General features: G+C 53.4%; 3 protein-coding genes across 7 annotated transcripts; 2 read left to right on the forward strand and 1 right to left on the reverse strand.

Moving 5' to 3' along the window:
• Positions 1–4,770: 4,770 nt before the first annotated feature.
• VKORC1 (vitamin K epoxide reductase complex subunit 1) lies at positions 4,771–7,029 on the forward strand. Of its 2 annotated transcripts, XM_054582636.1 has the most exons (3): positions 4,851–5,089; positions 5,999–6,108; positions 6,577–7,029. In XM_054582636.1, exons 1-3 carry the CDS (start codon positions 4,917–4,919, stop codon positions 6,783–6,785), a joined length of 492 nt encoding a protein of 163 aa, XP_054438611.1. In that variant the 5' UTR covers positions 4,851–4,916; the 3' UTR covers positions 6,786–7,029. The 2 variants fall into 2 exon arrangements, with proteins under 2 accessions (XP_054438612.1, XP_054438611.1); XM_054582637.1 differs by lacking the exon at positions 5,999–6,108 and having other exon boundaries at positions 4,771–5,089; positions 6,577–6,682.
• Positions 7,030–8,260: 1,231 nt separating this feature from the next.
• On the forward strand, positions 8,261–13,747 carry PRSS53 (serine protease 53). The gene is given in 12 exon segments (XM_054582785.1): positions 8,261–8,496; positions 9,438–9,458; positions 9,565–9,727; positions 10,054–10,319; positions 10,463–10,617; positions 10,772–10,991; positions 11,754–11,904; positions 11,991–12,235; positions 12,319–12,464; positions 12,697–12,913; positions 13,209–13,312; positions 13,670–13,747. Coding segments are annotated over 12 exon segments (1,887 nt in total). The 5' UTR covers positions 8,261–8,375.
• ZNF646 (zinc finger protein 646) lies at positions 13,550–23,236 on the reverse strand. 4 transcript variants are annotated; one of them, XM_054582640.1, is made up of 3 exons: positions 23,178–23,236; positions 15,361–20,732; positions 13,550–14,087 (listed from the first exon to the last, which is right to left on the reverse strand). In XM_054582640.1, the coding sequence occupies exons 2-3, from the start codon at positions 20,651–20,653 to the stop codon at positions 13,975–13,977; spliced, it is 5,406 nt and encodes a 1,801-aa protein (XP_054438615.1). In that variant the 5' UTR covers positions 20,654–20,732; positions 23,178–23,236; the 3' UTR covers positions 13,550–13,974. The 4 variants fall into 4 exon arrangements, with proteins under 4 accessions (XP_054438615.1, XP_054438614.1, XP_054438616.1 ...); XM_054582639.1 differs by lacking the exon at positions 23,178–23,236 and adding an exon at positions 22,538–22,896; XM_054582641.1 differs by lacking the exon at positions 23,178–23,236 and adding an exon at positions 22,059–22,350 and having other exon boundaries at positions 13,550–14,084.
• Positions 23,237–23,729: the final 493 nt, after the last annotated feature.

Consider the following 23,729-nt stretch of genomic DNA (forward strand, 5'->3'; position numbering starts at 1 on the left):
GGCTGTGGGCACCCGGTGCCTCCTGGGAGTTGTAGTTTGGCGCGGACGACTGGCAACCCAGGTGCCTGCCCATCCTTGGTCCTTCCTAGCTCCTGACCCCCCCAAAGAAATACCATGGCTCCCTCCGCAGGGTTCCCGGAGTTATCTGTGGGGTCCCTGGTCCTCTGTTTCCTAGTCTAATAAAATGGGCTCCCTGGTGGCGAAACGCGAAAGGGCAAAAAGATCCTTAGATGTAAAGAGCACAAACCCTACCTGGATTTCTTCCCTGTGGTCTGGCTTTCTCCTTTCAGTTCTTAATTTATTTATTGGAAATCAGACTACCTAGTTCAAACCCCAGCTCAGCCGCTTACTATTTTGGGCAAGTTACTTAAACTGCTCAATGCTTTTAATTTCTGTATTGGTAAAATGAGGATGTAGCAACCTTGGGGTTGTTGTGTGGTTATGTTAATTATGTATGCAGTGTGCCTGGAACAATGTCAGGCACTGAATTAGCACTGTGTGTTAGGCCTTATCATTCATTTTCATTCATTCATGCCTGCAACTAACAGTGATTGGGTGACTTTTCTTGCCAGGAAAAGAGATCGGGTGATGAATCAAATTTAAAAAACTTAAAACTGAAACAAACAAAAAAACTTCCCTGTCCTAAAAACAATTTCAGTGCCATCAGCTGTGATGGGGGCTGCACAGGAAACTGTGGGAGCATCAGATAGGGTGCAGAGTGAGTAGGACTTGGCCAGACAGGGGAGCTGGGGTGGGAAGGGCATAATAGCAAGATAGAGAATAGCCTGGATAGTCCGAGAATATGGCGGCAGCCATATGGGGACTGGGAAGGAGAGGAGCTGAATAGGGTGTCCAGAGTCAGATCATGAAGGAAAAAAGTCTGCACTTCTCCTGAGGTAGTAAAAAGCCACTGAAAAATTTTAACTTGTCAGGTTAGAACCCTCTGTAATTGGGAGGATGGGGATTAGTGAAACCAAAGGCAGAGAAACCAATGAAAAGACAATTACTTTTTCCAAGCAAGAAATGATGAGAGAATTTTCAGTGTGTGTGTGTGTGTGTGTGTGTGTGTGTGTGTGTGTGTGTGTCTTTGTACTGATTGGACTTTTATTTACCGTGATTATGTATTTTATATTTTAAAAGTTTTTAAATTTAAAAAAAAAAAGGGTTAAGGGAGGTACGTGACATCTTTGGAGTCCGAAGACTGCCTTGAGCCTTCAGCAGTTAGGACTTTTCACCTTGGCTGGCCTACCTGAGGAACGGGGGGAAGATCTGCAAAGGGGCTCCCTGAGTCTCTGGAGTCCCTCTTCGCCCTCCACCCCCTCCCACCCTTTCTTTTACAACGTCCCGGCCATATCCTGAGGTGAAGCCAAGAGGCCGCTCAGTTCCGGAGGCAGGCACTGCTTGAGCCCATGGAAGAAGGGAGAAGGAAGGGTTCTCCGTACGGGAGGAGAGCATGCGCAGAGAAACAAGGACTCGGCGTGCAAGCAGTATGCCAGAACTCGGCGCTCAGGTGGGCGCTGTGTACACGACGCGCGAGCCGGCTGCCGTGGCTGCCACAGAGGCGGGAAGCGCCTGAGAACGACCTTACCCAGTTTGACTCCGCCTAGACGAGCGCTCGGTCCGAACACTCTGCTGCCTCCCGGCGGCGGAAATTGCACATGCACCCCACGATCCCTCTTCCAGAGTAAGGCTTCTAAGAGCCTTCTATGTACTAATTTCATCTTCATAACAACACTCTGAGGTAAGTGCTATTACTCTATTCATTTTACAGTGAGAGAACTGAGGCCCCGAAAGCACTCCCCCACCAATTCCCGCTTTCCTCTGGTTTCTCACCGCCCCGCCCCCCAACACACACACACACACACACACACACACACACACACACACACACGCTCGCTCGCTCGCTCGCTCGCTCCAGCCACACTGGCCTCCCTGTTGTTCCCTAAACGTATCAGGCATATTCCACCTCGGAGCTTCTCACTGGCTTTCACTCTACCTGGAGCATCCCCTAGATATCTATATAGCGTACTCTCTCATGTCCTTCAAGCTTTTGCCCAAATGTCAACTGAATGAAGCACACCCTGACCTATTTAAAATTGCAATAATCTCCATCCCCCTCACTGTGCCCTACTTTTTATTTTATCTGTAACTTTTAGCACCACCAACATACTATATACTTTGTATATTTATTATATTGCTCATTTTCTTCTCCTATAAAATGTAAAACCAGAGCATGAATATTTATCTGCTGTACTGATTTATCACCACCCTTAATCCTGCTATCTAACAGGTGCCCAATAAACATTTGTTTAAAAAAATAAAAGAAATATTGGATTTTATTCTCCGAGCTGTTGAAATTGAGTGTTCCTGTTTCAGGAACACTCTATGGCTAGAATCTATTCAGGAATCTATGGCTGGCTTCCCTCAGAATGAGTGATCTAAGAGGAGGCAAGATGGGAACCTCAATATCTCTATGATAGCCTTAAAAGAGACACACTCATTCCTGTATTACCCTCTTGGGTCAGGTCAGCCTTATTTAGTGTGGGAAGAGACTACACAATGGTATGAAAACCAGGAGGTGGAAATCATTGAGGACAATTTTGAAAGCTGGCTACTATAGCCTGTGGGCTGCCAGGCTATGAAAAAGCCCAAACTAGCCCCTACAGAGAGACTATATGGATACATGACGGGGCGGGGGGGGGGGGAGAGAGGTGCGCGTGGAGCGTGCGCTGCTAGGTTATTTCTTAGCTGCTTTAGTCTCTCATTCTTCCAGTGTCAGCCATCATCTGACTGCAATTATGTGAGCCAGAACTGCCCAGCCACAATTCTCTCCCCAAATTCATAACTCATAAAAACTATGAGAGAAAATAATTGTTATTGATTTATGCCATTATTTTTGTGGTGATTTGTTGAACAGCAATAGGTCCTCTAAGATTCCCACCTCCTGGTATTCATGCCACTCTGTAGTCTCTTCCCACATGAGCTTATTGTCTTACAGCTCTGTAGTTCAAAAGTCTGACAGGGGTCTCGCTGGGCTAAAACTAGATGTCAGGAGTTCCTTTTTGGAGAATCTGGGGGAGAATCTATTTCTTTGCCCTTTCCTGCTTCTAGAGACCACATGCATTCTTTAGCTCATGACCCCTCCCTCTATCTTCAAAGCCATCAATGTTGCATCTCACTGAGCCTTCCTTCTGTAGTCACACCTCCCTCTGACTCTCCTGTTCTACAGCCCTTTTTCACTTTTAGGGACGCTTGTGATTACATTGGACCCCCAGGATAATCTCTCTTTTAAAATCAGCATAATAGTGACCTTAATTCCATCTGCAACTTCAATTCCCATTTGCCATATAACCTAACATATTCGCAGGTCCCAGGGATTAGGACATAGATGTTTGTGCAGGCCATTATTCTGCCAACCATGCTCTCTGGAAGAAGGGAAGTGGGTCTGAGAGAGAGCAGACAGAGAAAGGACACGGGCTAGCAAGAGAGTGACATATCACAGGCGTCAAAGAGGAGAGTTCCCAGGAAGGAGTGCACTAATACTGTTGGGAGGTTGAGCCTGATAAAAACTCAAAAATGTCAGTTGGAGTGAGTGTCCTGATGGCATCAGGCATTAGTTGGGGTAGTGTTGGGGCCAGGAGCTATTTTATGGTGTCCTGGGCAGCAAGGAAGAAAAAGTAGAGACTAAGACTATAAAATCTTCCCCAAAATTTGATTGTAAAGGAAGATTTGTTGCTGTTTCTAAAACTAGGGAAGAGAAGCAAATTTCAATGCATATGGGAAGGAAGAAGAGGATTCACCTTGCCCACAGTAAGCTTCAAAAGGATTGACTGTTGAATTGGTCCAGGCTCAGATTTAGCCAGGTGGGCACGAACAATAGAAAAGAGGTTAGGATACTGTCAAATTTGTGGCCAACGTGATAGAGCCAGAAATGACTTAGAAAGGGAGGAAGAGGAGAGAGAAAGGGAAAGAGAGGGGAGGAGACAGGAAGGGAGGAGACAGGAAGGGAGGAGGGACCCCCCAAAAAGGAAATTATTTATAAAATATTGTGTTTATTCTTACATGTTTAAACTTCAGTCGCCTTCAAAGTGCTCTCCATTTGATGCAATACACCTATCAAGACATTTTTTCCACTGCTCAGAACAGTTTTTGAACTCTTTGATTTTGATGCCTTTTAGTGCTCCTGCCATTTTTTGTTTCACTTCTTCGACATCGGCAAACCGTTTCCCTTTGAAGACTTTTTTCATGTGGTGGGGTGGGGTGGAGAGAAAGTCGCTCTGGGGAGATTGGGTGAACAAGGAGGATGCGGCACGAAGGGTCATGCCGTTTTTTGGTTAAAAACTTATGAACACTTAGCACGGTGTGGGCAGGGGCGCTCCTAAATCACCCACTGTGAATGGACAAAGGGTTGAAAAAATCTTGAAAATAATTCGCGGAAGCCAAACGGAGCCTCTCACAGCAACACCAGCTGGGACACTGATACAGATGGGTAGCGGGGGAAGCCTGTAGTACCAGGGGTCCGCCCTTTAGAGAACAATTCCGCTTTTGTGGGGTGGCCCCTATTACTCTTCCTATAATTAATATACATTCGTAATTTTTAAAACTCCAGAGACTCCATTTCCCTTGAGGCATAGCGGCCGCTCAGACTACAAGTCCCATAATGCCCGGCATGCCACCTAGTCCGTAATTACACACCCATGACCTTTAATCTCATTTTCCTGGAACTGCATTCCTCGCTGTTTTCCTACCTCGCCAGCACGCCCATCCTGTCCAAAGAAAACCCAATTGGATCAGGAGATGTGAGACCAGGATGTCCTTCACCAAGAGGGGCGGGAGAGGGCGTGGTTATGCCTTGCCCCGCCCCTGCCCCGTGGCTGGCTCTCTAGCGGCTGGCGCTTCAGGCGGAACCCGGAGATATGGGCGCTACCTGGAGGAGCCCCGGATGGGCGAGGCTCACGCTGTGCCTCACAGGCTTAGTGCTGTCTCTCTACGCGCTGCACGTGAAGGCGGCGCGCGCCCGGGACCGGGATTACCGTGCGCTGTGCGACGTGGGCACCGCCATCAGTTGTTCGCGCGTCTTCTCTTCCAGGTGCGCGCGGGAGTGGAAGGCTTGGGGCACCGGATTGCTCGTAGGAGCGGTGCATGGGACTGGGTGTGCCTGGTGGCCTGATTGCCAGACGGTTCTGGAGTCTGGGATCGGTATGCCGGGAAACGGATGCATGGGGCTGCTCAAGGGGGCACTGCCCGGAGAATTGGGTATGGGTGTGTCGGATATAGGAATGCAAGGTCGGGTGGGAGGCAGATAGTGCTGGGGACTGCAGTTTTTCTGGGGAGTAGCACGTGGATCTGGATTCCAGGGAATAACGGTTATTGGGCAGAAGGGGTAACGTGGAAAAAACGATGGTGGTCTTGAGTATGGCTGTGCCTGGGGTTAAGGTGGTCAGATACGGCTATGCTTGAGGGCCTGGGGTTAGTGGGATAACTGAGTACAGAGGAAGGGAATGGGCCGCCAGGGAGCTGGAGAATTAAGAGGTCCCGGGCAGAGAGAATTCTGCTCCAGATTCCCAGTCTCCGGTAACTCAGTAAAGCAAGGTCAACCGTTATTTCCCACCTTGTCATCTTGCGCGTTGATCCTGGTCAGGGCATATACAAGAATCGACCAATGAATGCATAAATAATTGGAAAAACAAATTGATGTTTCTCTCTTTCTCAAATCAATAAATAAATTTTTAAAATAAATTATTGAAGATCTAGGATGAAAAGAGGGGCCTAAGGGAGGAACCATGGCCAGACTGGGTCTGGGAATTTCACAGATTCCTGATATGGCCAAAGGGAAGCTTCACCATGAGGTCATCAACCCTTGGCCTCAAGCTGGGATGGGAGGAATGGGGACAACGGGTAGGAGGACAGCACGCGTGGCTTCTTGGAAATCACCCCTCCAGGACAGGGCCCAAGGCCCTGGGTTGACACTCCTTACCTGGGCCCTCCCTTCCACCAGGTGGGGTCAGGGCTTCGGACTGGTGGAACAAGTGCTGGGGCCAGAAAGTGTCTTCAATCAATCCAACAGCATATTTGGTTGCATCTTCTACACACTACAGCTGCTGTTAGGTAACTGGCCCTGCCCCTTCCTTGCAGGCTCCACCCCTTCATGACAGCCCTTCCTTCCTTGGCCAACCAGCCCCATCCCTTGCAATTTTGGGGACTCATACAGCTGACAGGCAGCTGCTCATCATTGAGCATTGGGGCGGGGGGGGGGGGGGGCGTAACTAGTAAGAGGCTTTCAGCACCAGTTTTGTGAGAAAGACTCAGAAGTTCTTTCTGGCAGCGGCAGAGAGGCCAGAATCTAAGGATTGGCTTTCATCTCATGTAGATGAAATTTCAGCAGGAAAGTTCACTATTTGGGTCCTGGGGATCATAGAACAGATAGGAAAATGAAGGCCTTGGTGGGGCTTGTCAGACCCTCTTATTTTAGAGATTCTTACCCCGCAGCTGCCTGGGTGGCACCATGAAGTCATGGGAATGTTCTAGAGGTGGCCAGTCGCTGAAGCCCATGTTTGACCCTGTTTTTCCTTGCAGGTTGCCTCCGGGGCCGCTGGGTATCTATCCTGCTGCTGCTGAGTTCCCTAGTGTCTCTTGCTGGTTCTGTCTACCTGGCCTGGATCCTGTTCTTTGTGCTCTATGATTTCTGCATCGTTTGCATCACTACCTATGCCATCAATGTGGGCCTGATGGTGCTCAGCTTCTGGGAGGTCCAGGGACCACAGGACAAGGTCAAGGGGCACTGAATCCTAAGCCAGGTTCACCTCTTATGCTCTGCTTTGGCATGTCAGCCTTGCCCAAGGGGAACATGTCTGGGTCCCTAGAAAAGTCTACAACCCGCCTCCACCGTGCTCCCCACACAGGACAATGGACCAAATGTGTTACATTCTTTCCTCAACCTAGTGCCTCTGGCTCTGTCCCCAAGGACTGATTTCGAAAGCTCCTGCCACTGCCCAAGGAAGGTTCTGAGCAATAAAATTTCTGAAATTGGCCAAGTCTGAGCCACCTGTCTGCCAGGAATCCTATGAACTGGGCCTCCCTGAGTCTTGCCTCCTCTGGGACTGGAAGGATGAGTCAGGAGAGTGGAGGGCCTGCCTGCGAAGCGTTAGTTAGTTCCTTCTCCAGCGTGTGGAGTCAGCAAGACCTGGGGCGCCACCAGCCCCCGCCCCCCAGGAGACAGGCTGGCAGCTTGTCCCTGCTGCCCATGGAGCCAGGCCTCCTCTCCTAGAAGGGCCAAGCACACACTTGCAAGGCAAGCTGCCCTTCTGATTCTATACATGCTTGCTGGGAAGTTCTTATAGCGTAACCTTAACCCTTCTGGCTGTCTTAGGTACCACCCCAAGACAGTCTTGGCAGCCCGAAGAGCCAGAGACAGGCTGTGCTTTAGATTTGTTTTTCTAATATCTACTCAACACTTACCTGTATGCCAAGCACTGTTTAAAAACATGACATATGTGAACTCACTTAATTCTTATAGCAATTGTATGACGTAGGTATTATGATCATCCCTACCTTGATGAGGAAACTGAGGTACAGAGAGGCTAAGTAATTTGCTTAAGATCACACAGCTAGTGCCTGGAAGGAGGGTTAGAGAGCCCTTAGGATTCCACCAGGACCCTCTGGCTCCAGTGTCAGTGCTCTTCACCCTATCCACAGCTGCCTCTGAACAGTCTGGGCTGGCCTGAGTTAGAAGTCAGGAAGTAGAAAACGATGCACCCTGAATGTTTTCCCCTCCTGACTGAGCCTTCCAACCCTGGCATGAAAAGGGGGTGCCACTGTAACCCTGAATGCCCGAAAGGTAGCAGGCCCAGGGAGGTGTTGAGATGTGTCAGTCTCATAGCCAGTGAGTAGCAGAGAGCCCTGGCCCCTTGCCAGCCAGTCCTGAACACATTGTATCTGAAGCAAGATGGGAGAAGGGACATGCAATCCATGTGGACCTGGGCCCGGGGGTCAGGGGGAGCTGGGGAAGCTGAAATGAAAAGAACTGGGAGGGCCTGCCCATTGTACTCTTCACAGTCACAGGAGGATAGCTTCCATGCTGGGAGCAGATTTACTCTATGCCAGGCTCTGGTCTAAGTATTTTTATGTTTAAAAATTCTGAGTTTTTCAGACAAGGCACAGATAGGCTAACTGTCCAAGATTACTCAAGCAAGGGAATTGGCATTTGAACCCAGGTAGTCTGGCCACGGCTGAGGACCAGCGAGGGTTGGTGAATAAATAGCCTAGGGTCACACAGCCACAGCCACAGAGCTAGGAGGTGCTGGCTCCCTGTCAAGCCCAGGAAAAGCAATGACACCTGAATCCTAGCCAACTGGGGGCGGAGCAGAGGTGGAGCTATGGAGACCCAGGTGGCCTCTCTGAGAACCACGGCACAGGCAGCAGAGTGGCCTGGAGCAGCAATGAAGCAGAGCTGGGGACAAGGGCTGCTTATCCTGGGCGCTGTGGTCCTTATAGAGGGTGAGTCACTTGTGTATGAATGGGTGGGGAAGTGCTATGGTGAGGGTTCAGGGGACACCCTCTGCCCCAGCAGCCTCTGCAGTTTGGTGTGTGTGTGAGGAAGACTGCCTGCATGGTGACAGTCTACTGGCAGTGATATAACTGCGTCTGATTTTGTGTGTGGAGAGACGTATGTGGCTGCCTGTGTCCAAATGGGTGATTTTCTTGGGCTGGACTAGTCTATGTCTGCAGGAACTGTCATAACGCCTATGTGTGTGCCCTGTGCCCATCTGCCTCTCTACTTCCAGGAAGACCTTAGGCAAGTTCTGAGGCCCTTTAGTCTCAGTTCCCTGGTCTTAACGTATGTTCCGTCTCTCCTGGCTCAGATGCTCAATGGGTGTGTTTGTGTGTGCCTATTATGGGGAATAGTCAGGGCAGGGGACTCTTTGGTAGAGTCCGGCAGTTTCTGGAAAGGTGGAGGAGTCTGAGTCGTTGGAATGGGTGGGGTGAGTCTCAATTTCGGAGCCCTCCCTCATTTGGATGTGACACAGGCCTCTAATCCTTCCTCTTAGGCCTTCTAGGCTGAGGGCACAATTAAGCTAATGCTCTCCACTTACAGAGGCTGCCTGACTCAGTGGCGGGGGCAGGAGTTGGCGGTTCTGAAGCCTGAAGGAGAGATGGCTTGGTCCCAGTCTGAACCCTCGGCCCTGCTCCTTGGGCCCTTGAGTGCTGAGTGCAGCTGAGGGAGGATAATTAATTACCGAGCATACGCTCTGAATAGGTTCTAATAAAAGCTGTTTCTTGACCTCATATAAATATTTTCATTCTGGGAGAGGCCGGTGAGGTAGTCACAGAGTCATAGGCAAGGGCCCAAAGCCTGTCCCCCAAACTGTCCCCTCCACCAAAGCTGGGCCAGGCAGGTAAGGCTTCTCCAAGTCTCACCTGTGTCTCTCTCTTCCTAGGTCTTCAAGCAGCTCAGCGTGGTAAGCTCTGGGGACATGGGGCCTGGGCCTCACTTGGGTCTGGGTCAGACCCTGGGTGAGAGCAGGATAAGGACCTGCTGTCAGCCTGACCCACCCCTCTCTGCAGCCTGTGGGCAGCGTGGTCCTGGCCCCCCTGAACCTCAGGAGGGCAACACAGGGCCCGGCGAGTGGCCGTGGCAGGCCAGTGTGAGGAGGCAGGGGGTCCACATCTGCAGTGGATCTCTGGTGGCGGACACCTGGGTCCTCACCGCTGCCCATTGCTTTGAAAAGTGAGTTGTGGCTGGGGTCAGACAGGGTTCCCAGCTTTGGGGGTGGGTGATTTGTCCCCAAACTCCACAAGACTGATCCCTGCCCCTAGAATAACAAAGTAGCGTTTATTAAGACTATGTTATGTGCCAAGTACTTATTATCAAGTTAAGTTCAACAACCTTCATGGTAGCAGCCTTACAAATGAGAAACAGGTTGGGAGAAGGAAGGACCTTGCTTAAAGCCATGGGCTGATATTTATCTGTTTTTCACCTGCCTTGTTCTGTGTTCCATGGTGTCACTGTCTCCCTTTGCATGCCATGATTGGGTCTTGTCCCTCTCCTTCCAGGGCAGCAGTGACAGAACTGAACTCCTGGTCAGTTGTCTTGGGCTCTCTGCAGCGTGAGGGGTTGAGCCCAGGGGCTGAGGAGGTGAGGGTGACTGCTCTGCAGCTTCCCAGGGCCTATAACCATTACAGCCAGGGCTCAGACCTGGCCCTGCTACAGCTTGCCCACCCCATGGCCCACACACCCCTCTGCTTGCCCCAACCTGCCCATCGCTTTCACTTTGGGACCTCTTGCTGGGCCACTGGCTGGGATCAGGATACCAATGATGGTAAGTGCTGTCCCAGATGGAAGCCCAAAGAGGTACTGCACCTGTCCAAGGTCACACAGACTCGGCTGCCAACTGTCCCTGGTTCTAGTCTCCCTTGCTTCCCAGAGCCCAGACTCTAGCCCCAACCCCCTATCTTTTGCCAGCTCCCAGGACCCTACGGAATCTGCGTCTGCGTCTTATCAGCCGCCCCACGTGTAACTGCCTCTACAACAGACTGCACCAGCGGCTGCTAGCCAGCCCAGCCCGGCCTGGGATGCTGTGTGGGGGTGCCCAGCCTGGGGTGCAGGGGCCCTGTCAGGTCTGAGGGGGAGGAGAGGGGAAGGGAGCAGAAAGGGAAGAGTTCTGGCTTCAGGATGGGTTCTCAATCCACAGGGATGGGTGGAAGGGCTGCAGAGATGTCTGCCCAGGGTTGGGGCTCAGGTGTCTGTCCTTGACTCCACTGCCTGCTCCAGGGAGATTCTGGAGGTCCTGTGCTGTGCCATGAGCCTGATGGACACTGGGTTCAGGCTGGGATCATCAGCTTCACATCAAGCTGTGCCCAAGAAGATACTCCTGTGCTACTGACCAACATGGCTGCTCACAGCTCCTGGCTGCAGGCTCGAGCTTTGGGGGCAGCCTTTCTGACCCAGAACCCAGAGACCCTGGAGATCAGTGATGAGGACAGCTGTGTAGGTATGAGCAGAGGCTGTTAAGAGTGACATGTGGGGATACCCAGGCCTGCATGAAGACTTCTGGGCAGCAGGTAGAAGCCACTTGGAATAGAGAATTGATACAGGGCATCCAAAACCTGCCACATGCTAACTAGGGGGCCTTTAAGGCCCACCCTACAATGAGCCCCTACAATGGGAACAGCCCCATTTAGGGCTGAGAGGAATAAATGCTTCAAAACTTTATGGGTTTGGAGTTTAGGTACAAAGAGGGATCTCTGTGATCTGGCTGAAGATTTTTGAGGTAAGCAGCAAGTTTCCAAGCCAGGACCCAATAGAATAGGTGAGATTGGACAGGGCATGGCTCCCACTTGGAATTCTAGCATAAAATGACTAACATACAAATTGCATGCAAAATAACTCCTGGGACAGAAGCTGTCTTGATGGTAAGAGAAGCACTAGTGAGCTGGAATTCTTGGTCCAGCCCAAGCCTGGAGGGGTGCGGACAGATGGAGTGGAGGAATGATGAGCAGGCCACTCCCTTGAGGCTGGACCATCAGGGTTAAAAGCTTAGGCCCTAGCATTTGAATATCAAATCTGCTAATTACCTCTAGTTACTGAGCTAGAAAATCACTTTACCTCTCTGGAACTTTGGTTACAAAGCTAACAAAATTCAATTTAAAAGGCTGCTGTGAGGATTTGACAGTACATGGGAAGTGCTTAGCATAGGTTCTGGCATGCAGTGGACTTTGCAAGAAGACAGATGGTGTAATTCCATCTGTTTCAGCCTGCGGAACCTTGGGGAGAGAAGGTGTGCAAGCAGAATCCCCCTCCCCCTGGCCCTGGAACGCCTGGCTGAAGCACCAGGGGAAGCTGGCCTGTGGCGGAGCTCTGGTATCAGAGGAGGTGGTGCTGACTGCTGCCCACTGCTTTATTGGGTGAGCCCTGTCTCCTTTCCCTTCGTGACCCCCCTTCCTTGCTGGCAGCCCTGCCACCCAATGCTGTCAGTGCTGTCTCTGCACAGGCGTCAGAGCCCAGAGGAATGGAGCGTAAGCCTGGGGGCTGGACCAGAGGAGTACAGCCTCAAGCAACTCATCTTGCATGGGGCTTACACCCACCCAGAGGGGGGCTACGATGTAGCCTTCCTGCTACTGGCCCAGCCTGTGACATTAGGCCCCAGCCTGCGGCCCCTTTGCCTGCCTTATGCGAACCACCAGCTGCCTGATGGGGAGCGTGGCTGGGTCTTGGGGCTGACCCACCAAGAAGCAGGTATGTAGGGCGCGGCCACGAGCAGCTGTCCATCCAGCCTAGAGGCCACTGGGGCAGCCAGGTCTTTCCCTCTACCGCCACAGGCACCAGCTCCCCTCAGACAGTGCCTGTCACTCTCCTGGGGCCCAGAGCCTGCAGCCGACTGCATACTACCCTTGGGAGCAATAGCATCCCCATTCTGCCAGGGATGGTGTGTACCAGTGTTGTGGGTGAGCCACCCCGCTGTGAGGTAAGCCCCAGTCCTCCAAACCTTACCCCACAGACCCCTGGCATCCTTGCCCTGCAGCTCATGTACAAGATCTACCAGGCTTGGCCTCCAGACCTACCTCTCACCTGAAACTCAGCTTCTGCCAACTGGCACCCAAAGAGCCAGAGCCTCAGGCCAGCCCCTAGCCCCTTCTGGCCCTTGCAGCTGCCTATGGGTAACAGAAAGTCACCCAGTGTCACCTCACCCCTAACAGGGCCTGTCTGGGGCACCACTGGTGCACGAGGTGAGGGGCACGTGGTTCCTGGCTGGGCTACACAGCTTTGGAGATGCCTGCCAAGGCCCCACACGGCCTGCAGTCTTCACAGCACTCCCCGCCTATGAGGACTGGGTCAGCAGTTTGGACTGGCAGGTCTACTTCACTGAGGAGCCGGAGCCCGAGGCTGAGACTGGTAGCTGCCTGGCCAATATGAGTATGTGGCCCTGGGGCCTTCCTGCTGACACTTTCCTCTCCAGACCCCTTCTCTCTGTCTAGGGACAGATCTGTTCTGAGTCACCTCTAGCTGCCCTGGGTGGGGTGGAGCAATAGATAGACTCATCTGGATTCAAATTCTGGCTCTCCATCATTGTGACTTGGAGCAGACCTCCCAACCTCTTTGCACTTGCCTTTTCATCCACCATGGGGGCTAAGTAGAACCTCTTCCCTCTTCCTTCCAGGGAGGGAAGAGTTGGGAGGATGAGGCCACTGCCCCTTCCTCTCCCTGACAGGTCAACCAGCTGGCTGTTGACAGGTGGCTCTGGGATGCTGCAAACACATCACGGCCTCAGCCCCTCTGCATTCCCCTTACCTACACGTGATTCCAGGCATTGGGGTGGGCCCAACAGTCCAGTGGGCTCTGGGAAGGAGCCTGCCCCGTCAGCTGCCGTTTCCCAACCTTGCAGGACAGGGAGATGCCACCTGTGGATACTCCCCACTCTCCACTCGCCTTAATGACGCAGGTGTCCCAGCCTTCCCTATTCTCCATCGCCTCAGATATAATCACATCAGCCATGTACTTTGAAAACTTCTTTTTTTTGGGGGGGGGGGGAGTTAATTTTCCTTTTTTAAAACTTAAATAAATTGTTACAAAATAGACTTTAGAAAATAAGTTACAAATTGTAGCAAAAGACCCCCCCTTCCACAGGCAACATTCCTACCCCTGGCTCTTCCTGAATCTGCCTCTCCCTAGCATCGGAATCTGGTTGGTGAAGGTAGCCCGACATCATGGCAGACCCTGGCACCAGGTTTCTTGCAGAACTGGTCATAGTGAATAACACAGTGATAAAGGCTGGGGAAAGAGGTCCTTCAAGGACAAGGATATGAGGAACACCTCACCCCCTGCTTGGGAAAGAAATCAGATCTAGGTCTTCTTTGCAAGGGGAGAGGAGAACGGATGGAGATGCCCAAACTACTCCTGAGTAGAACATGGGAAATCAAGCCTTTCTCCGCAACCCGCACTCCTGCCCTGTATTCTGATCTTTGGAGACTTGAAGTTCAGAGGGAGAAGCTGAGATCTGCAGGCCACTGGGGTGAAGGGTCCAGGAGTGGGGTCGTGGGGGTGGGTGGAGGGGGCAATGATGGGCCCGCCGCTGGTGCCTTTGAAGCTTCTGGGGGAGAGAGAGAGAGGTTACTGAGGGAGCCACTCCACACGGCTTGTACTTCCCTTTCTAGCCCTGCCCGTGGCCCTAGCAACTTGTATGAGAGCCCAAGAATCCTAGGACTTCCAATTATTTTCCAAGACTTGGCTAACTGGCTCCTCACTCATTCCCCTGAGGTCACAAGAAATCTCTTATCCTGAAAGCCATCTCGTCAGCCCTCTCAGGAGAATCTCACTCACCATCCCCTCCTTCCCTGACAATCTCTGGTCAAGGGCCTGCCATCTCAGGACACACCCACCCTTGGCAGCCACTAAATGTAATGGGTCCTGCGAGATCTCTAGAGGAGGTGAAGCAAGAAAGCCCAGTGCTTGCTGAAGGGACAGGCTGTCCCATTCCTCCACAGCCTCATCTTCCAGCTTGGCTGGGTGGAGGTGACTCTGGAGATTCCCTGATTGAGAAGGAAGATAGGGGCTAATGACTGTTGTTGCTCCAGCTGGACCTGGCTTCAAAGAAACAATTATCTGTGACTCAGTCCTCCAGTTAGTGTGCTGCCAGTATGGGGTGTGCAGGTGGAAAGAGCTGTTAGGTTGGATCCTAAAAAGGACATACCTGGCAGAGAAAAGTGTTTAATAAAGGGAAGAAGCAACGAGGGGCAATACTAGTAGGAAAGGACCAAAGGTCTAATTTTCCAAGAAAAGAGGAGGGGGAGCAGAGACTAGGTGCAGAGAAAGAGGAGCAGGGAACTGGGGGGCGGCGGGCAATCAATGACTCAGTTTCTCTACACTGAAACCACAAAGTCCAGCCTGAGGGGGGGGTGCCTCCCACACCCCATTCCTCATGTCCTGGCTCCCTGCCTACTCTAGGAAAGAGCAAAACCTACATCATCTTTCTCTGGGAATCATTACTGACTGGGATCAGGATTTCCAGATGTAGTAGACAAATGGTACCCAGTTGCCTCCACTTCCAAAACAGAAAGACTGCCCTTTGGCTCTGGCAGAGCAGAGGAGCCCAGATAGCTGCCTCTACCCATGCCCACTCCTTACCCCACCTCACCATACTATTTACCCAAAACAGGGGTTCATATCTAGACCACCCAGAAGGCAGCATCCTCAAACTAGTTTTCTCATTCTATACCCAAGCTCCCAACCACCTCTTGGAATCCATGTGACCCCTCTCCTCTCACTCCTTGCTCTCTCATCACCTTAGGGCCAGACTTTGCCCTTCATCATATGCCCACCTCCTCTGGGGTCCTTCAATCCTCTGCCCATTCACACCCACGTACCAGAGTTGGCCACTGTCCATTCCTCCTGGTGCTGCTGCTGGTGCTGCAGAAAGCTGATGCGGCGGCGGAAGTGGCGGGGACAATGGGGGCAGGTGAAAGGCCCCTCCTGGGGCGCATGGACCCGCCCATGGCCCTCCAGCCGGGCAGCTGTCCGGAAGGCCTTGCCACAGATGCTACAGCGATGGCGCTTGGGGTCTGTGTGGGTCCTGCCATGGTTCTTAAGGGAAAGCAGGTTGGGTAGAAGTTTAGGGCAGAGGGAGCAAGGGTAGAGTCCAGTGGTGTGGGCCTTCTGGTGATTCAGCAGGCTACCAGCATGACGGTAGGAACGCCCACACTGGGCACAGCGGAAGGGCCGCTCCTCGTCTTCAGCCACTGTGGACTTTACTCCCTGCCCTCCATTAGTTCTTTGAGTAGTCTCTCCTGGGGCCCTGGGGGGATCTGATGGGGCCTTCTGGGCTTTCCCTTGATGAGGGAGATCCACCTCATCCTCCACAGTCCCAGCTTCAGGACCTCTGGCCTCCTCTACTTGGGGTGGCACCTGACTGAGGCCCCTAGCATGAGTTGGAAGGTGGCTGATTAGTTCATGTTGGGATTGAAAGGCCTTGCCACAGTCAGGGCAAACGAAGGTCTGGGCAGCTATGTGGTTGTGGCCATGACTCTTAGTGGCCACAGAACTCAAGAATTCCTTGGAGCAAAGCAGGCAATAGTGGCAGTCTATCTTATGGGTGTGGTGGTTCAAGGGGCCTTCTGATTGGCAGCAAGTCTTACCACAATGGCAGCAGGAAAAATGGTGGCTCACTGGCTGGAGCTGAGAGCTACTGCCTCCATTGTCCCAGCTATCCACATGACTCAGACTAGGACCATTGGGCTGGCTATTGCCAAGGTGGCAAGGGCTTACAGGAACACTGTCCCCTGACTTGTCTTCTGGTTTGCTCAGTATATGACCCTGAGGGACCCAATCTCCAACATGATTCACTAGTCCCCCATCTCCTTGCCACTCATCCGCTTGCCCCAGACCCAAGGATACTGGCTCTGTGGCTTCTGAACCTGCTGCCCTGATGGGGCTATGACTCTTCTCCCCTGGTCTCATGGCTCCATACTCCAACTGGGGTACTAACTCAGTAACACCTGATGTGTCCTCTAGTCCCTTGTCATCAGCCAGGTTCCCCTTACTGCCCTCTGTGCCCTCAGGGCCTCCCTGACCACTTTTGGTCTCCTCATGCTCTCGCAGGTGCCGCTCCAGAGAACCCCGGCCAGGGAAGCCCCGGCCACAGAGGGCACAGCGGACAGATGCCCGCCGGGATCGCCCTGCTCGCCGCCGCCGGTTCTCTGAGTGCAGCCTCTGGTGGTCCTTCAAGGCCATGAGGTTGGTGTATGTCTTGGGGCACGTGGGACAGCTGTACTGGCCTGTCCCATGGTTGCACTGGTGGTTCAGGAGGCTGCCTACATGGCGATAGTTCCGCCCACACTGCCCACACCTGAAGGGCCAATCTTCCCGAGTCAGTTTTCGGGTGCCCTCACCCCTGTCCCGCTCGATGTGGATCCGCTGGTGGTTAGCCAGCTGCTTCCGTAGGCGAAATGCCTTCCCACACTCACTGCAGCGGAAACGCCGGGGATCTGCGTGGATGCGCCGGTGGTTCTTGAGAGACATGAGGTTTGAGAAACCTTTGGAGCAGGCCTGGCAGCCAAAGTGGCCAGTCTGGTGGCTCTGCCGGTGATTGATAAGGCTGCCAGCGTGCTTGTATGACCGGCCACACACCTCGCAGCTGAAGGGCCGCTCAGAGCTAGCCTCAGTCTGGCAGCCCTTCTCTGCAGTATCCAGCCTCAGCTCCATCTCCTCCCTCTTCACAGTGGTCTCCTCCCATGCCTCTTCTTTCACCTTTGCCACCTCCTCTGGGTGCTCTACTTTAAGTTCCTCTTGGAACTTCCCCTCTTCTGCCTGCCCCAGCCCCTCCTCTGTCATGTTCTGGGGCTCACTGTTGCCTCCTGTCTCTGGGATGGGCCCCACCTGGGGCTCAGAGCCTTTGCAACGTGGGTGGTTTCGCAGATGATTGCGGTAGGCAGCCAGGTTGGGGTAGCAGCGGGAGCAGACAGGGCAGATGTAGTCTCCAGTCTGGTGGATCTTGCGATGGTTCACTAGGCTGCCCCCATGGCGATAGGTTTTGCCACATTGGTTGCAGCGGAAGGGGCGGGGCTGGTCCTCCAGAGAACTTTCCCCACCCTGCGTGCAGAGGCTATCTATAACCCCAGCACCTACTCCCTCTCCAGACTTTGTGTCTCCACCCTCCGCAGAGAGAGAGGTCACTGTGCCCTCAAAGACACCATCTGCAACCATTCCCATGGCATCGGCTGACTCTTCCGAGTGGTTGGGAGTCTTGTCTGTGGTGTTCCCAGAACTCTGACTTTGGTGGTGACGCTCCAGACTCCCCAGGTCATCATAGGTCTGACCACAGCAGCCACAGATGTGCCCATAGCCAGCTCCATCCAGCGCCTCCACCTCCCGCTGCAGCTGATTCAACAGCTCTGCTTCTGAGAGCTGCAGTGGGGTATTATGAGTGGAAGCTGCCACTGCTGATCCTTCATCTTCCCCCTCCTCATCCGAGCCCTCAGTCATGCCAGAGGAGTCATGCACCTGGCGCTGGTGAAGCCTGTAGCCAGCACGCCCAGGGAAGATCATGCCACAGAGGCAGCAGAGGAAAGGTTGTGCTGGGGCTGCCTCCCCAGGCCTGTGGTTCTGGAAGTGGCTACGCAGGGCAGACAGAGAGTCAAACTCCTTTGGGCAGAGGGAACATTGATAGATGTCTGGCGGGTGGCAGGGCCTATGGCTCAGCAGGCCAGTGGCATGGGGGAAAGAATGCCCACAGTCAGAACATGTGTGGGGGACTTCAGCCTGCCAGCTAGTGACAGCTTCAACAGAGTGGGAAGAGGAACTGGGCTGGCCAGTGGCCAGTTTCTGGTCTTCATCCACCCCAGTGATGCCATCACAGAAGCGTGTCCCATTGCTTTCCTTATCGCCTGGGGTGTCTAAGTTGTCAAGGAAACAGGGCTCCTTCTTTTCCAGTCCTTTCTCAGGAACTTTGCTCTCTTTATCACCCTGGAAACAGGCTTCATCCCTCTCAAGCCTACATTTGTCTCTTTCAGCTTGAGCCTGCAAACAGCCCACGTCACTTTCCAAGTTCTTTTCTGCTCCACTAAGACTTTCCCCTAAAGGGTCCTGGGGACACTGCAGGCCCTCGTTGTCTTCTACCAACTCCTGGGCCCAGTTCCCATCTGATGGGAATTTGGCTTCTCCACCACCTCCAGCACTGCCAGCCCGTCTCCAGTGCCGCCTGCTCCTCCGTCGACTGTGGCGTCTCAAATGGTTCTTCATGGCAGCCATGGTGTGGAAGTGCTTGGCACAGGCCCCACAGCTGAAGTCCCCTGTCTGGTGGGTCTGCCTATGGTTGATAAGGCTGCCTGAGTGGCGATAACTCTTTCCACAGTCTCGGCAGGCAAATGCCCGAGGAGGTGACACCCTGGTCTTTATTCTGCTGTTTTCCCCTTCCCCATGGGTCTGGTCATGTTGTTCAAGGCTCTCAGGATCTTCAAAGAGCATCCCACACGTGCTACTTATCTGTGGTGCTGTCCTCTCTGCTGTTGGAGGGACATCAGTGGCCCCCTCTTTATGTCTGCACTCACTCCCCTGATCTGTACATGGAGCTGTCTCTGCTCCCACCGGGTCAGGCTCCACCTTGACGTGGCTGGAGGGATCTTCAGACCCTGGGCCTGTGCTGCGGCGAGCAGACTTGCAATGGATCCGCACATGGTTGCGCAGGGCCATAAGGTTGGGGTACTTGCGGGGACAGAGTGAGCACTGGTACTCTCCTGTCTGATGGCTGTGGCGGTGGTTCACCAGGCTCCCCCGGTGGCGGTAAGCCCGACCACATTCACTGCACTTATAGGGGCGGTAGTCCAGGGTGGTGGTGGGGACCTCTCTCTCTTTGTGGGTGGTCTCAGCCAAAGGCAAGGGAACTGGTGGCTCAGATGGCTGCCCATCCTCCACAGGTCCTTGCCGGGGTCTGTGATGAGCGCGCACATGGTTTTTGAGAGCAGCTGCGTTATACAGCTGCTTGGAACAGATGGAGCAAGGATAGACACCTGTCTGGTGGCTCTTGCGATGGTTGATAAGGCTCCCAGCATGGCGGTAAGTACGGCCACAGTCTCCACAGCGGAAAGGCCGGTACTCCTCCAGGCCCCTGTCCTCCAGCTCCCCAGAGCCATTCAGCATCGGTGTATGAGGGAGCTGGTCCCAGCTGCTCTCGTCTGTGTGCCCATTGGTGGTGGGCATTCCTTTCTCTTCCTCCAGCTGCTCCTGCCTTTCTCCCTCATGGGACTGCTGGTGTTCCAGCAGCTCTTGGGGGAGCCGAAACGCACGGGGGCAGTGGGAACACTGGTAAGGCCGATATTGAGCATGGAGTCGGGAGTGGTTCTTCAGAGCCATGAGGTTAGAGAACTCCTTGAAGCAGATGGCACAAGGATAGATACCCAGAGTATGGCTCTGGCGGTGATTGGTGAGGCTCCCAGCATGCTTATAAGTCTTGCCACACTGACTACACTTGTACCGCCTCTCCTCCTCAGCAGGAGGGGACTGAGTGGGTTCCTGGCCCCCTGTGAAATTCACCATTGATTCAGCCAAATACTGTTCCAAATTGCTAAGGAGGTTGCTGGCTGGAGTGGGGAGTGGTGGGGCTCTGGAAGAGTTGGTGGTGAGCCCCCAGTCCTCTGTATTCTCCTCAGGATTTGGCTGGCTTTCCCAGCCTTCTCTTAGTCTGGTGGGTGGATTTTCCCAGGTGTCCAGAGCTGTCTTGTGGTCAGGCCCAGATGCACAAGCAGATGTCTCTTCGGCATGTGTTTTCGGATTTCCCCAGCTTTCCCCATGGCCAAGCCTCTCACCCCAGGAATTAGTGGACACTGCTTCCCCCTGGAGGTGTAGAGTGGCATCCTTGGGGTGGACCTCAGGAGCATGAGTCCTCATGTGGCTCTTGAGGGCCATGGGGTTGGTGAAGTCCTTGCCACAGGTGGAACAGCAAAAAAGGCCAGTCTCGTGGGTACAACAGTGGTTGACCAAGCTCCCTGGGTGATGGTAGCCCGTCCCACACTGCTGACAGTGGTAGGGCTGAAGAATGCTGTCAGTCTCCTCACTGTCCTGGTTGGAGGATGAATGGAGCAGTTCACGGTGCCTTGATAGTTCCGGGAGGCTAGAAAAGTGGCGCTGACAGTCACAGCACCTGAGTGAGGCGGACGCATCCTCCATGGGGCAGTATGGCAGAAACCTGGAGGTTCAGGAAGAACAGGTGGGTGGTAGCAGCATCTTCTGGTGGTGGGGCCAAGGCCTAGGAAGAGGAAGCAGTGGTCAGAAGGAAGGCCTGAATTAACTTTGCCTCTTGGTTCTATCAGCAATAAGTTTACCAGTAGTCACAGAGAGGTTCCCCAAGCAGCAATGCCCAGGGACCTGTTTTCTACTGGATCTAATCTAGAAGCACTGTCATTTAAGGACACCCTGTAGACAAGCTCCCCAAATATGGGAGCTTCCCTGTAGGTATAAATGAGGAAAGTCTGGAGGAATGTAACCAACCTCTGATCACAGACCTATTAACCTGTTCTTCAGACCAAATCCAAAAAGTTCTACTGCCCCTCTCTTCTATAATTTAAAAAAAATTAAAGGAAGGTAAACAAACATCAACTTGTTTCACTTATTTATGCATTAATTGGTTAATTTTTGAATGTGCTATAACTGGGGATCAAACCCACAACCTTGGTGTATCGGGTCAACACTCTAACCAACTGAGCTACCAGGCCAGGACTCTGTAATGCTGAAACAAACAAACCACCTACCCTCTGTGAAATCCTAAAAGGAAACCTGAACCTCTTCTAGGACTTTCAATAAGAGATGTCCAATCCTCCCTCCTTCACCCTTCAGCTAAACAGAGTAGCCTAGAGGCACTGAAAAAGCAGTCTTTCTCCAGCTGGCAGATGAATGCCTGAGAGATGAAGTTAGGGTTCCCCTCCAGAGAAGGGGCTGGCTTGCTCCCCCACACTCCCTATTCCTTTTAAGGCACAAAGTCTCCTTTCTAAAAGACTTATTGGCCACTTCCTTCACCTACTTCCCCTGAACCCAAACTATCTTCCATCATGGAAATTCCATCCCATTTCTGGTTATTCTGTACCCTCTACTTTTTTCTTCCCTATGGCCTCACCACTGCCCCCCTTCTCAGTTCTCTATCTCCTCTCACAATACTGATGATAACAGCACCGCATGCTAAATGAACATTACCATGTGCCGGGCACTGTGCTAAATAAAGAATATTCATTGTGTCACTTAACCTTTGTAACACACGGCAAAGCTTGTTGTTCCAGTATACACACAAGCAAAACCACTGATTCAGGTAATCTTCTTTCCAAAAGCCTTTGCCCTCTCCACAGCAGGATCCTGTGCCTTCTACATCACCTTGGCTTTCTGACTGATTTTTCAGTTCCATTGGACCCCAGTAACAACTATCCCCGATTAAACACCCCCATTGAACCTGCTCCCCAAACTCTCACTTCACAAAGCCCGTCGCTCAAGACTGAATCTCCTCTACTGATCGTATGGTCTCCTGATCAACTGAGTCCTCTCGCCTCACTTATCTTCTCGGCCAATTTCCTCTCAGGACCCCTACCTCGCACAGTTGGCCCCTTCTCCTTCCCGCCGCGGGTGCGTCAGTTGAGGACCGCGAACGGGAGCGCGCCTGCGCACTGGGACCCTCACCCTAACTGCAGCCGCGCGCCCCAAGGGGTGGCTGTGTTGGGGCTCTCGCGCTCCCACACACGCACACTCCGCCAGGACTCCCAGGATGTGGGAAGGGAGGGAAAGAAGGAAAGGCGAAAGGGGAGAAGGAAGGGGGTAGAGCAGAGAGGCCGCAGCTGGCAAGAGCCAGGAGTCTACCCCCAGCTCCGCGGACACTTCCTATTGTTACTAGGAAACAGGAAGTGTTCTAGCCGCAAAAGCTTCCCTGTGAAACCTCCTCCTAGAGAACACTTCCTGACCAGCCTTCAAGCACCCGTTCTACACAGACACACTTCCGGCGCTAAGAAGTAGCTAAAACGCGACTCTGACCCCGCCCACACAGGTCAAAGCGCTGCGTCGCTTAGTACTAACCTTAGCCACACTTCCGGCGAGAGCAGCTAGACTTGATCTACTGCATATTGGCTAAGCGCATGAGAGGGGAAAATGGTCCTGCACCCATAGCTTCAATACTTTGGTGACACTTTTCGTGGGGCTTCCTGAAAAACTTCTTAGGACAGATGGAGGGAGCTTAATGCACTCCTCACTGTTTAGGGAAATGCTGTGGAATGTAAGAGGATTTAGGCACTATACAGCTTGAGCATGGACTTTCTGTCCTCCCATCTTATAGTTCTTGGTGATCTGGCCCCAAGTTAACAAAGGATCGGTGTACACAGGAAGCCTGTCCGGCGTCCTCTGTCTTTGGCACCCACAGAGAGCCCTGCACCTTATCTCTCCGCCACTTTCTGCCGGGGGTACTCCGGTAAACTTTGTTTTCCTCCTTATCCGGAGAAGCTCCCTTCCACTTCCGCCTGGCGGCCCCGCCTCCCCACCCTCCCCTTCCCCCATGCTGGGTCCTAGCGCCTGCCCCTCCCTGGCAGTGTCCGGGGCTCTGTTGCTGAGAGGAGCTGTCGCTGACGCTACGGAGCCAGCCCAAGTCGGTTCAGGTAGAAACACCGGCAGAAAGGCGCGGGAACCCCCGGGCGCCCCCAGCACGGACGAAATCCGAGCGAACCTGTTTTCCTGTGGGTGCAGAGGGCGGATGGGGTTGGCCTGGCGCGAGCAGCGCGGGCGGGGCGGGAGGAGTGCGGCCCCGGGAGGGCGCGGGCGCGTTCTCGGCCCAGCGGGTCCTAGAACCCGCCGACTGTCCCCGCGGGCTGGCTGCTGCGGACGCCTGGACTCCGCCGGCGCAGCTGCCCGCCTCGCGGGGTGCGGGCCCGGAGGTCCTAGAGCCCTCCATGTTGTGGGCTTTTGTCCCAGGCGCAGGGCCCGCCTAGCTAGGGGCCCAGGCGCCTGCGGCCCCCTCCCGGGCCGAGATCCTGGCCACCCCTCCCGCGGTCCTAGAGAACGCCATCTTGCAAGTCTTTGTCCAGCCCCGGCCCTCGGTCCATTCATTTAGTCATTCTCTCATTCTTCGTTCACTCCTTACCACGTTTTTCCAGGGCTTATTCCAAGACGAGTCAGCTCCAAAGCCCTGCCCTGCGGGGCTGTGTGGCGGGAGCGCAGACACATTCGTGGTTGCAGGGAGCGAGAAGCGCAGCGTTTCTGCAACTCTCGGGCCCTCCTG

Source organism: Pteronotus mesoamericanus, unplaced genomic scaffold (genome assembly GCF_021234165.1).
Source record: "Pteronotus mesoamericanus isolate MK-2021 breed Mesoamerican mustached bat unplaced genomic scaffold, CSHL_Meso_final contig_72, whole genome shotgun sequence".
NCBI classification, from domain to species: domain Eukaryota; kingdom Metazoa; phylum Chordata; class Mammalia; order Chiroptera; family Mormoopidae; genus Pteronotus; species Pteronotus mesoamericanus.